This window comes from Orycteropus afer, unplaced genomic scaffold (genome assembly GCF_000298275.1).
Source record: "Orycteropus afer afer isolate SDZICR_OR568_19922 unplaced genomic scaffold, OryAfe1.0 scaffold00038, whole genome shotgun sequence".
NCBI lineage: Eukaryota > Metazoa > Chordata > Mammalia > Tubulidentata > Orycteropodidae > Orycteropus > Orycteropus afer.
This window is the reverse complement of record NW_006921625.1, coordinates 6,181,994-6,195,495: the sequence shown is the minus strand read 5'-3', so window position 1 is coordinate 6,195,495 and position 13,502 is coordinate 6,181,994. Positions and strand designations below refer to the sequence as shown.

The 13,502-nt window shown below is 48.2% G+C and overlaps 1 protein-coding gene across 1 annotated transcript in view; it reads left to right on the top strand.

Moving 5' to 3' along the window:
- The window catches only part of DOCK1 (dedicator of cytokinesis 1), a 542,405-nt gene that overhangs the window by 43,430 nt on the left and 485,473 nt on the right, over positions 1-13,502 (top strand). Inside the window, exons 14-18 of the mRNA XM_042780404.1 lie at positions 1,241-1,365; positions 2,663-2,761; positions 3,673-3,745; positions 8,920-9,023; positions 9,821-10,004. Of these exons, the coding sequence (XP_042636338.1) occupies positions 1,241-1,365; positions 2,663-2,761; positions 3,673-3,745; positions 8,920-9,023; positions 9,821-10,004 (585 nt within the window). The remainder of the gene's footprint in view (positions 1-1,240; positions 1,366-2,662; positions 2,762-3,672; positions 3,746-8,919; positions 9,024-9,820; positions 10,005-13,502) is intronic.

Below are 13,502 nucleotides of genomic sequence, written 5' to 3'. Positions count from 1 at the left end.
GCACAAAGGCACACAGCTAATTAGTGGCAGGCCTTGGCCCCGCAGCCCTCCCACTCCCCCCGGGCTCTGTCGTTCTCTGTGTCTCAGGATTGTCCCTGCAGTCGTGGTGTGCTTTCTTTCACACAGTGACTGTGGCAGGAGTAGCACCCCACTGGGAGTATTGTAATAACGACTTTTAAATGGAAGCTTAATTTAATAGTTGGATACATTAGAAGGCAGAATGTGAAATTTTTGTTTAAAAAAAAGTGAAAGAAAAAGCAGGAACGCCAGGGGAGTTTTGTGCTTCAGGCTTCCTGGTCTAGGTGGTCTTGGTGTGTTCATGGGAACAGTGCCAAGTGTCCCCTGGGAGGGTCTGGGTGGTCAAGGTGGGCGGTGGCCTGCGCGGGCAGCAGAGGACCTGTCACTCGGTGCTGATGCTCCATCATGCTGCTAACGAAGCTTGCTGGATTTTCCCAGTCAGACCATTAATGGGCTTTTGAACGTTCTCTGTGGGGAGAAGACTCTTGGGCTCATTTCTGTTGTGTTTGCACAATGAAAAGCCTGTCTCACTGAAAACCCACAGGTCTGGTTTGTTCTGCTTGCTCTGGTCCCTGTTTGGGATCTTGACAGCTGCCTGCTCAGGAGGAGAGAAGATCATCAAGGAAGGCTTCCCTCTTGACCTATCCCTCCTCCCAGGTCCTAGACAGCGGCGTGGGGCAGTGACTTGGCCTTCGAATTTGTAAGCAGCTTTCAGTTCAACCTCTGGAGTGAAGTTCTTTCGAAGAAGGCTGTGCAGAGGAGGCCAGTTTGGCGAGTTATCATCTGGGTTGTGCCCATTGATGTTGTGATAGACTCCCTGGGTCCTGAGGACTCAGATGACCATGCAGCTCCTGTCGTGGGATTGTGATGTTGGTCCTGATGGGAGTGGGCTGCAGATCCACTGTAGACCTGTCATCAGTGTCCCAGCTGCTCTGGGCATCAGCTGCTCATGGAGGCGTGTCCCCTGTTCAGATAAAAACTATGCAGATGATCAGGGGCTTGGATGTTTTCCTCTTTGCAGCAAGCCTTGTGAAGATGATGAGAATTGCTTGTGTCATCCCTTTCGATGCTGGGACTATTTTGTAGAAAATATTTTTATAATCACCTAATAAGGTATTTATAATATTCTGCTAGGATACGTAGCGTTTTCAGCAGTTTTGCAGAATTCCCTGTTAAATGATAATAATGGATTGGTTTTAAAGGTATAATTTCTCCCCCGCAGGTGATGTTCGAAATGATATCTACGTAACGTTAGTTCAAGGAGATTTTGATAAAGGAAGTAAAACGACGGCCAAGAATGTTGAGGTTACACTGTCTGTTTATGATGAAGATGGAAAACGATTGGAGGTATTCATTACTGCAAAGTTTCATCAGTTTTCTTTTGCACATACTCCTTTTGGCTCTGCTACAATGTACGAATTGATGTAGGTGGGGCTGTGAATTCCAGTTTTGGGGGACGAGCATGGCTGCTGTTCTCCACCTGGCCTTACAGGTCCTGTGTCCACTGGGTCCTCGTGGCTGGCCCGACTCAGGAGGTTCCTGTGGCCTGGACCGCCTTCTGCCCAGCCCTTTCATGGAGTCTCATATTCAGGCATAAATCCAAGGCTCAAGGGGCTAGCAGTCACCCTTGCTGTTTACATTCATCTCAGGCATTTCTGGGGTCTCATTTAATAACGATGATGGTGCTAATGATGACGACAGTAATGAACATTTGTCTGCCTGACTCTGCCGGGCACTGTGCCAGACCTTCGACTTGGATTGGCCATCTCTCACGAGCACTGAGAGGCAGATGCACCATGATCAGCATTGAGAGAGGAGGAAACAGGCTGGGAGAAACCCATCCTGTGCTTGGGCCTCAGGACTAGGGAGAGGTGGGACGTCTGATCCATGGGCTCTTGGCCTGACCGTGTGTTCTGCTGACTGGCAGTGGATTACTGGGTCCTGCTGCTTCCATGGTCCTAGGAAGACTGGTGGTCCCAGGAAGTGCTCAGATGCTGCTGTCTCATCTGTAGACCTGAGGCCAAACCTGAGTCCCTGCCAGGCACTTTTGTGGACCAAGGGCCAGAGGGCTGGAGGGCTGAGTCCATGTGGGCCAAGGTGATGCCCCACACTTGTGCTGAGAGGTGGCTGGCCACCGTTCCTCTATGTGACCCTTGTCCAGGCATCACTGCTGGCCCTGTGCCGTGGCCTCGGGAGACACTGGCCATCCTGCCCCTGCTCTGTGGTCTCCAGCATATGACCCCCCTTGGAGTCAAGACTGGAGCAGAGGGAAGGGAGGCCTTCCACCCTTTCTGGCCCACAGCCCTGCATCCTCCACCTAGTGAATGATTTGGGCAGCTTCCTACCCACCTTACTGTTGAGGTGATTGGGGTGATGGTCCCCGAGATGGAGGACAGGGTCCCTCCCCAAGCTCACAAACACTGAGGTCTTAAATGTGTGATGAGAGGACTGGAGGCTGGCCACTGGCTTTGGGCGGCTCTGCCTCTTCCTGGTTGGGAGCATCTTGTATCTGGACAGAGTCCTCGCATTCCTGGGGTGCTCTCCGTCCTCCTTCCGATTCTACCCTGGGGCTGGAGGTGCGGAGAGGTGTGCCCTGTTGGGCTGCGCCAGGTCTCACGGGAAGTGTCTGTGCCGCCTTTTACAGCACGTGATCTTCCCGGGCGCCGGCGATGAGGCGATTTCTGAGTACAAGTCTGTGATATACTACCAAGTGAAGCAGCCGCGCTGGTTTGAGACTGTGAAGGTACCATTTACGGGTTGTTTTATCACACGGAGGTGACTATGAGATGCTCATTGGTTTCCTGAGGAAATCCCCACCCCCACCCAGCCTGGGCCATGGAACCAGCTCCTCCAACAAAGTCAGTCAAGGTTGCTAAGGAACCCATAGGCATTTCTTGGAATACATTTCCTCTCATCGCCTTTTGGACATAAAAATAGGACTTTCATGGAGACAAATGGCTGAGTCTTTCAAAGATAGCTGATCTCTCTCTCATCTGCAGTTTGTTTTGTGTGTGGCAGGCTGTCTTTACACCCAATGGAAAAATATTGAAATGACAGTATAGGGAGGTTATTGCTGGGGAGATGCAACCGGTTCCTGTGGGGCTGACCCGCTGCGTCTCATGAGGCAGCACCTCCCTGGGACCATGGTAGCCCCACTGTGGCCAATGCCGGCCCACACCGAAGGCGCGAGTATTTGAAACCCATGCTGCGGTTGGCTCTGTAATAGAGATGTTAGATAGAAAGAAGGGGACAGTATTTGCTTGAAGGCAGCATGCATTTGATCCGTCTCCTTGTACTGGAATGTCTCAACAGGTGAGCTTCCTTGCCACAGGTGCACACAGGGCATTCCAGCTGCAGAGAAAATATAGACACTGCGGTGTTGGGACTGAGAGCAAAAATGCTAACTTACAAATAGAACTTTAACCGTGAGGATTAGAGTGATTCAGAGAATTCAGCTGTCTGACAGCATGGGTGTCACATCTTTTACACTGTTGTCTGGTTGAAATGAAACAGGTATCTTGCCTTTCAAGAGATCATACTTACCCCTTGTGGCAGGGCAGACGTTTTTATAATCACATCTCCGGTCGAATGAGTGGTTTCATGCTAGAACATATGGGTAAATGTCCTAGAACTTTCTGTTTTCAACTTTGACAGGTGGCCATTCCCATTGAAGACGTCAACCGCAGTCACCTGCGGTTTACCTTCAGACACAGGTCATCGCAGGACTGTAAGTAACTGAGCACCGTATCATACGTGTTCGCCAGGAGGAGACTTGGGGAAGGCTGAATGGGCTGCCATGTCCTAGGTTTGCTCTGGAGTGTAGTCATTTCCCATGTTAACATTTTCCTCAGGAAGGGCTGTGCTCTCTCTTGCATGGAGCTAATCTGAGGAGGTCTTCCTTTCCTCTCATGTCCTTCTGACCAGGTACTGGTTCTTCTGCTTTCCTTTCTTGCATTTTGACTCAGAGGGTGAAGCTGTTCATCGAAAACTCACTAAAACAGAACACACGCTCTTGGGAAACTGTCTTCACATGCTCTTTGTATTGGAATTGGAACCTCAAACTGTTTTGTCTTTTCTGGTGGCTCCTGCCTGGCTCTCAGACATAGCTTCTCTCGGAGTAGATGTTGGTACAGTATTAACTGTGATGTCAAGACTTTAGGAGGAAAGAACCTTCCAGGAGATTTTATGATTGACTACTGCTGTTTTTCTCATCCCATTTGTTGAATTAATTCTTTCTGGAGGATGTAGCCTTGTGTTGGACACTAAATAAATAAGATATCACAAAAATAAGACACGGCCCCTGCCCTTTGTGGCTTGTATCTGTTCAGCTGTGTGTTCATATTTGGGGAAATAAGTGACAGTGAGAGTTGGCTACTGTTGGTTGTGCTGCAGGTGATTGAGGGGAAGAAGTGGTCTGCGTGGTGTGCTGGTCACTGACAGCATGCAGATGAAATCACGCCAGTCCTGGCTCCAAGGTCACCCTGCAGCTCCCTCACACTTTGGGCTCACAGACACTTAAGCAATGAACCTCAGTGTCCACACAATGACAAGAAGACCTCTCTCCTGGTGTGGTCTTGAAGACCAAGTGAGATGCCGGCCACTCACTCGGCAGGGTCCAGTGGGCAAACTAACACTAAACACCAGGTTCTTGGGCAGGAGAGATAGAAGGAGCCAAAGAGGAGCAGGGTGTTCCATCCTGTCAGATCATAGACTGGAAGTTCTTCAGAGAGGCTAAGGCAGCGGGAACAGGATCACTAGAAGGGTTAAATCCGGAAGACCTGCAGAACTAGGGACGTCCTGGGGTGTGAGGTGAGGGAGGGCTCCAGTGGGAGCAGCCATGTCTGTCCTGGTGTGCGGTGGTGCAATGCCTGGGAGAGGAAACTTTGGGAGCTGCCTTGAGTCCGATTTTGGCCCATGGTGGAAGTGAGGGCATGTTGGGGTTGGTGGTGGTTCAGAAATGCTTAGAACTGGGGACAGCACACTCTGGAGACGTCAGTGGTGGGACCCTCACAAAGGCAGAGAGTGATCTAAGACCCCTAGGAAGTCTGGTGAGTAGTGAGCTCCAGTGGAAAGAGGATGGGGGCAGAATTTTGGAGTCCTCAGAGGGCTCGCCTCCAAACCCCTTTCTCCATTCTTCTCTAGCTCATAAATTACACCAGGGCAGAGGGTATCTTCTGCCCCATTTTAACTTTCCAAATCCTTGTTTTTCTTGTCAATTTTAAAGCACTCATGGTAGACAAGATGCTATTTGCTCACATACCAAGACACATTTGCATAATTAATGGCGTCTTTCCCGGCTGAGGCTTGAGAGGGGCCGTGGTGTTGGAAACAAATTGTGCGTGGTGTGTGTGATGCTACCAAAACTCTGGGCTGTCAGCTACCGCAATGATGGTTCCCACAGGGCCCCACCAGCTGACCCTGTCTGCAGCTCCTGCAGCCACAGTTGGACATGTGGAAGGAACCGGGGCCATGTTGGCTGTGTTCCGCCCTGAAGGGGAATAGGGCACGCGGACTGAATCTGTCTTGGGATTGCAAAGTTTAGTGCTGATGTGATGTTGTTATCAATTGAATTGCATCCCCCCAAAACATGTTGGAATCCTAACACCTATTCCTGTTGGGAGTAGAGGTCATTGGGCCAATGAGGCCATAACCAGGGATGTTCTACACTTAATCACTTCCGACTTACACAGAGAAAAAGCAAGCACAAACAGTGGGCTGGGAGAATAGATGCCATGAGAGGATCTCCCAGGAACTGAGAAAAGCTGGGACTGTAGTCCCCAGGCCTACAGATGACAAAAGAGACGAGAATCTTCTCCCAAAGCCTGCAGAGAGATGCTTCCCTGAGAGTCAATGCCCTGACTTTGCACTTTCAGCCTTCTCAACTGCGGGAAAATAAGTTTCTATTCTTCACTGTGTTCTTTCTGCTACAGCAGCACTAGTAGACTCAGGCCCTACGTAAGGCTTCTCCTGGCGCTTGGCAGCAATTCCCGAGGCATTCATGTGGGCACGAGCTAATTGCGCTTTCTGGGCTCTGGTTGCCAAGAGCCAAGTTACCTTGCCTGAGCTGGCTTGAATGGATGGGGTTCTGGATGGTCCACCCTGCCTGCTGTCCAGAACTTTCCTCTAAGGCTCCCTAATTTTTGTGCAATGGAAGCTGTTACCGGTATGGAGGATGTAATAAAAACCTGTCTGCACTGTTGAGGTGCAGATGTGGAATGCTAATAAAAGGTGTACTTAATTTGTGCTGTTTAATAGGAGGTCAGTGGGAGCCAGCTGCCGGCTGTCCTGGCTCCTGTGTTCCTGAGCCATGGTTGCTTTCAGGACCAGCCCGAACTGAGGGGAATCTGCTCTCTCTCATTTGAGCGTGAAGGAGGTTTACGTTCCCTGGTGCCCTTTTACAAAGTTACGTGTTAGCTTGTTGAGGAGACACCTGTTGTCCTCTATTCCTTCCTTTCTTTTTCACTGTTGGCTGGAAAATATACAAAGTCTCTTTCTTTCCAGCATCTAGTGGGCAACACAACAAGCACCACCCGATTTACATACCCATACAGCTGTCTGGTAGTCTGGTGGTAGTAAGGACTCCTCTGAAGAGAAATAGGTCAGGCAAGGGGAAGGAGTGTGACTGGGTTAGTAACTTACTGTTGCGGATATGGTGCTCGTGTCCCAGGGATTGGTGTTAGAGCAGAGGCCTGAATGACAAAGGGAGCCCATTTTCACACTCAGGTCTTTCATCCACCTGTAATGCACAGTAGTGTGTGGTGTGAGGGAGGAACCAGCTTGCTCAGTGGAATGGTCTGTCCTTCCTTGTTGACTCCGTGAACCCTACCATGTGCAGGGCCTGTGTTCCCAGGCCCTGTTCCCCACTGGTCTGATATCTGTGCTGCCAGGCCACCCTGACTTCTCTGCTATTGCTTTACAGTTATTCTTAGTTTCTGGCATCGCAGACTTTCCTACATACTCTTCTTCCTCCTCTTCTTTCAGATTTAAAAAATGAAACTTGCTTGTTAATGTTTATGTATTACTTAAATGGTACTCAGCCTATGTTAGTGTGCATTATTGCTTGTCTTTTATTTTATATAATTTTGTCTTTGGTTGTGGAGGACATACACAGAAAAACATACACCAATTCACTAATTTCTCCATGTGCTGCTTAGTGATAGTGATCATGTTTGTCAAGTTGTGTAACCATTTTCATCTCTTTTTCTGAGTCCTTCCTCTGTTAATGTCAATCCATCACCCTCCAAGACTCCTATCTAATCTTTTGAGTTGCTGTTGTCAGTTTGGTTCTGTATAAATAGTCCTTAAAAGAGTATAATGCACAAGGCAGATATTTTTTACTAGTGAAGCTAAACTATTGCTTAGTTTTAAGACTTCAGGAAATATTTTTGGTTTAAGGTTTAAAAATTATCTTAGGACACTAGTTTCAGGGGTTCATCCAACTTTCATGGCTTAAGGAAGGCTGGAGTACATAAAAATTTGAAATTCTGCTCTTTGTTTTCCCCCTTTTGATCAATATTCTTCTATGGACTCTTTGATCAAAATGCTTAGTAATGGTAGCTGGGCACCATCTAGTTCTTGTCTTACGGCAAAGGAGGCAGTTATTCATGGAGGCAGTTGGCCACACGTTCTATAGCCTCCTCCTATTCCCGACTCTCCTTCTTCCTCTGCTGTTCCAGCCAAATAGAGACCAATTATTGTGCCTTGGATGGCCACTTGCAAGCTTTTAAGACCTCAAGGCACTATACATCATGGTATACAGGTGGTGGAATATTGTTTGTTCTCGTTAGGTGCCGTCGAGTTGGCTCTTACTCATAGTGACCTTACGTACAAGAGCACGAAACACTGCCTGGTCCTGTGCCAGCCTCATGATCCTTGCTGTACCTGAGCCCATCACTGCAGCCACTGTGGCAATCCATCTTGTTGAGGGATTTCCCCTTCTTTGCTGACTCTCCACTTTACCAAGCATGAGATCCTTCTCCAGGGAATGGTCCCTTCTGATAATATGACCAAAGTATGTGAGATGATGTTTGGCCATTCTTGCTTCCAAGGAGCATTCTGGCTGCACTTCGTCCAGGAGAGACCTGTTAGTTCTTTTAGAAGTCCATGGTACTCTCAGCATTCTTTGCCAATGCCACAGCTCAAAGCATCAACTCTTCTTCCATCTTCTTACTCGTTGTCCAGCTCTCACATGCATAAGAGGCGATTGAAAATACCATGGCTTGGGTTAGGTGCACCTTAGTCTAAGGAGACATCTTTGCTCTTCATCACTTGAAAGAGGTCTTTTGCACCAGATTTGCCCAATGCAATACATCATCTGATGTCTTGACTGTTGCTTCCATTGGTGCTGATTGTAGAACCAAGTAATACGAAGTCTTTGACAACTTCAATCTTTTCTCTGTTCCTTGTGATGCTGTTTATTGGTCCAGTCGTGAGGATTTTTGTTTTCTTTATATCACAGACTGTAGGATAGAGGCACTAAACATGTTATTAGGCCCATTAACTGAGATGTCCCATAAAACCATGACCCTACACCTCCAAACCAAGGAAACAGATGCCATGAGGTTTTTGGTTGTACGTAATCAGCCTTAGCAGCTCCTCCTTCTTCCTGTCATTGTTGTACTGACGTATTTTTCTTTAAAATCTTCCTATTCTCAGCCCCTTTCATGTTCCATGAAAAGACCTTGTTGGGATTTTGATTGAAATTTCATTGAATTTATAGATGAGTTTGGGGAAAGCTAATCCTTTTATGAACTGAGTCTTTCTACTGGTGAACAAGGTCCATTTATGTAGGACTTTTTAAAGCGTCTTTCAGTAAATTGTGGGATAGTTTGTAAAGATAGCCTTTTGCAGGGTTCTTTTGTCATGATGGCTGTTGAAGCTGATTGTCCATTTTAATTGCAGCCAAGGACAAATCTGAGAAAATATTTGCACTTGCATTTGTGAAGCTGATGAGATATGATGGGACCACTCTGAGAGACGGGGAGCATGATCTTATTGTTTATAAGGTATGTGTTTTATCAGGATGATTTTTGCTGAGTCTTGGCCATTTAGTCCTTTCCGGGCACCCTGACCTGAGCTGACCCTTCCTGCCTTTGTGAGGAAGCTGCTGCCTGAAAAGGAAACAAAATAAACAAAGATAAACCTATTGCCGTTGAGTAGATTCCTAGGCACAGCGACCCTGTAGGACACAGTAGAACTGCCCCTTGTGGTTTCCAATGCTGTCATCTTTATGGATGCAGATTGCCGGATCTTTCTCCTGCAGAATGGCTGGACCATTAGTAGCTGATCACTTAACTCCTGTGCCATCAGGATGCCTACAACTCCCTGTTGTTGTTGTTGTTATGTGCCATCGAGTGGGACCCGAATCATAGTGATCCCTCCTTGGGTTTCCGAGGCAGTATCACTATGGAAGTAGATTGCCCAATCTTCCTTCCGAGGAGTGGCTGGTGGGTTTGAACCGCCACCCTTCTGGTTAGCAGTCAGATGCCTTAGGCACTATGCTACCAGAGCTCCCTACAACTCTCTAGCCACATTTAACTATAAATGAATGCTTCTGGTGACCAGCCCATTTGCTGCTCCTAACAAAATGATGATGTCAGATGGTATAGTATATACTTTATGGCAGTACTCTGTCAACATGAGTTGATCTGTAGGAAGGGGGAAAATTATCGAAGTAAGCAGTTAGCACAACATAAGAAGCAAACATTGTGATGGTTGAGAAGATTAGATAGCAATGGTTGGAACATAGTACGCGTTGCAGTTTTTGTGTCGTGTTTGACATACTGTGTCATGAAACCCCCAGGCTGAAGCGAAAAAGCTGGAAGATGCCTCGACGTACCTGAGTCTGCCTTCCACGAAAGCTGAACTAGAGGAGAAGGGGCACGCGGCGACGGGCAAGGGCATGCAGAGCCTCGGAAGCTGCACCATCAGCAAAGATTCCTTCCAGATTTCAACACTCGTGTGCTCCACCAAGCTTACTCAGAACGGTGAGTGTGGGAGGCGCACGGGCTCACCCCAGCAGTCCTGGCATGTCCACCTCCTCCCTGGGCAGCAGCCACGCAGTTACCAGTGGAGATGGAAGGAGGGAGTGGTGTCCTTCATACTATAAAGTTCACATTTCTATGTTGGTCTAAGGATTAAACTCAAAGGGAAATAAAGAAATGAATTTATTTTCAAAAGACTTTTTGGCTAAAGGAAACTCCTATGGCATAAAGGAGAATGTATGAGATTTAAGGTCAGTCCAAAGACCTGTGGTTGAACCCTTCCTTTTGATATCCCTGGGAATTACCTTGAACAAGGGGCTTCACCTCTCTGAACCTCTTCTTTCTTGTCTGTGGACATGGGAGTTATGGGTGGGCCAAACACGTGATAGGCTTGGCTGCTAACAGAAGGGGTGGAGGTTCAAGTACACACAGAAGAAAGGCCTGGTTATCTGCTTCTGGAGAAGCAGCCATTGAGAACCCTGGGAAGCGCAGTCGAGTAGCATTGACTCGATGGCAGCCACTGTGGGTTGGGTTGTGGAGAGGAGGCCTGCATGCCACCACTGCTCTCTGGATGGGCCTGTGATGGCAGGTTATGGAGAGGAGGTCCCGCATGCCACCTCCACTCTCTGGATAGGCCTGTGATGGCAGGTTATGGAGAGGAGGCCTGCATGCCACCTCCACTCTCTGGATGGGCCTGTGATGGCAGGTTATGGAGAGGAGGTCCCGCACGCCACCACTGCTCTCTGGATATGGCTATGATGTTCCCGCTAGCCTGAGAGGCTCCAGCATCCAGGCTTCGTTTGACCTAGGGAAAGATGACATGTCCGGGGAGGTGGCCACTTACATGTGTGGCACTTTTACTTTACAGTAGGTGCCAAGTGAAGTGCCAGGTGAGAGCTGATGTGTGTTGCCATGCTCGCAGGGAAAGCAGCCACTGTCTCACATGTGGGCCGTGGACAGAAGCCCCGTCTCATACGTGGGCCGTGGACACAAGCTCCGTCTCACGCATGGGCCGTGGACAGAAGCCCCATCTCTCATGTGGGCCGTGGACAGAAGCCCCATCTCACGCGTGGGCCGTGGACAGAAGCCCCGTCTCGCACGTGGGCCATGGACACAAGCTCCGTCTCGCTTGTGGGCCGTGGACAGAGCTCCATATCACGTGTGGGCCGTGGACAGAAGCCCCGTCTCATGCGTGGGCCGTGGACACAAGCTCCGTCTCGCGCATGGGCTGTGGACAGAAGCTCCATCTCTCATGTGGGCTGTGGACAGAAGCTTCATCTCACACGTGGCCCGTGGGCACAAGCTCCTCCTTCCACATGGGCCGTGGACAAGAAGCATATTTAGTAATTGTTTTTTGAAACCTGAATATACTTTCCTTTTTAAAATAATGTCCTAAACTAAGTCCTAAAAGTTTAGTAGTTCCTCAAGAAGTGAAACGTAGAACTACCGTACGACCCAGCCATCTGACTCCTGGATGTAGAAATATGTACCCAAAAGAACTGAAAACAGGAAAGCAAATATGTACATCCATATTCATTGCAGCATAATTTACAATAGTTAAGAGGTAGAAACAACCTAAACATCCATCAACGGAGAATGGATAAACCGAACGTGGCATACACCCAATGGAATAGTACTCAGCCGAAAAGGGACATGAAGTCCTGGTACGTGTTACAACAGAGATGAACCTTGAAAACATGATGCTGAGTGAAGTAAGTCAGGCACGAAGGGGCAGATTTCATATGAGGCCACTTACATGAAGTAGGCAGTGTGTAGAGATGAGAGCTTATCAGTGGTTACCTGGGATGGGAGGACGGGAGGGGGAGCACTACTCAGGGGCACTGAGCAGTAATGGTGGAATAGTTTGTAACAGAAGAGTGGTCACAGCTGTGCAACATGACGACTGTCACCATCGTCACTGCATTAGTTAACACGAGTTGTTTTATATATATTTTTACAGAAAAAAAAAAAATGGTACTCAGGATAGGAACAAAACAAAACAATGTTCTGAATAGCAGTTTGCTTCTCAAGCCCATCTACAGAATCGTTCCCAAGGCGCATGTCACCAGAGTCCAAGGGCTGAACCAGGAGCTGCCCCAGGGGTGGTGCTGACCCACCTCCCCTCCAGCCTCCTTGGGTCTCACCAGTCACAAGGTGATTCTCTCCCTGGAGCCCTTGGTCTCCGCAGCATCTGTTGCTAGGCAACAAGAAAATCCCTAGGCTTGATGCTGCTCCCCAGGAGCTGAGGGGAATCTTGGGGCTTTTATTTCCCACCAGCCAGTGATTCCTCTTACTGGGATGGGGGCGTGTCAGGTGTGTGCAAGATGGAGCTGCCCCAGTTGGCATCTAAGCATCAAATCCCAGAGTCTCGCATGAGAGTCATTTTTCTGAAACTCTGATTTATTAGTGCAAAGTTCCATCACTGAGGGACACATGGTGGCTGAATTATTCATTGAGGTTTGTATTAGACATCTCTGTTCTCAGCACTGTGCTGGATGCTGTGGGGGATATAAAGACATATAAGCTGTGAGTCCTCTCCTCAATTAGCTTACTGCATAATTAGTCAGAGGAGGCAAGAAACAAAGAAAAGTGATGGGCTAAAGCAGTGAGTCAGTGGGAAATGAGGGCGTGGGGAGGGGGCGCCCGGGCTGACTCGGGTTGTGAGTGGGGCCTGAGAAGCCGTTTTCTTACCAACCGCCCTCCTCAAAGGAGTTTTTCTCCTACTCATGTGCCTTTCCCATGCTAAGGGACATTTCCTGAATTCACCCTACAGGGGTAAACTTTACAAACCCCAAACCCGTTGCTATTGACTTGGTCCCCAACTCATGGTGATGCATATGTTACAAGGTAGAGCTGCCCCATAGGCTTTTCTAGGCCAGAATCTTCATGGAAGCAGATCACAGGGTGGATTTGAGTCTTCACCCTTTTTGGTTAGCAGCCGACCGTAAACCTTAGCCACCATCGTACCTAAGGTGCTGCCAAATTGGAATGAATGGGATCCACATTTTTAATGAGTCTCTGTTTAAAGAATATTGATTACTCTCCTGAGACAGAAGGCACCTTTAGCCTGGGACCAAGAGTGTGTCTGGGCACCTTATAGCCTTTCCCTTCGCCTCACCTTTGGTTAGAAATCAAAATATTTGTTGTTAGCTTCTGTAACAAAAGGCTATACTTGTCAGTTCCAATCATCTCTTTGAATTACTACTCCTGTTAGTGCCATGAGCTAGACATTGTGCCAGGTGCCTTCCACATGTCAAGTCATGTAAATCTTACACTAACTCTGTGAATCAGTCATCTTTGTCTCCATTTTTCAGATGGAAAAGACTGCAGCAGATTACACGCCCAAGGTTGTGTAGCTATAATGAGGCTCAGCTTGTAGTTAAGCCAGGTCATGTGCCTCCACGGTTCATACTTTTACACATACATTTTTGTTGTTATGGCTGTGGTAGTTAAAGTATGTGTCAACTTGGCTGGGCAGCTGGATGTATTTATTCCCCATGA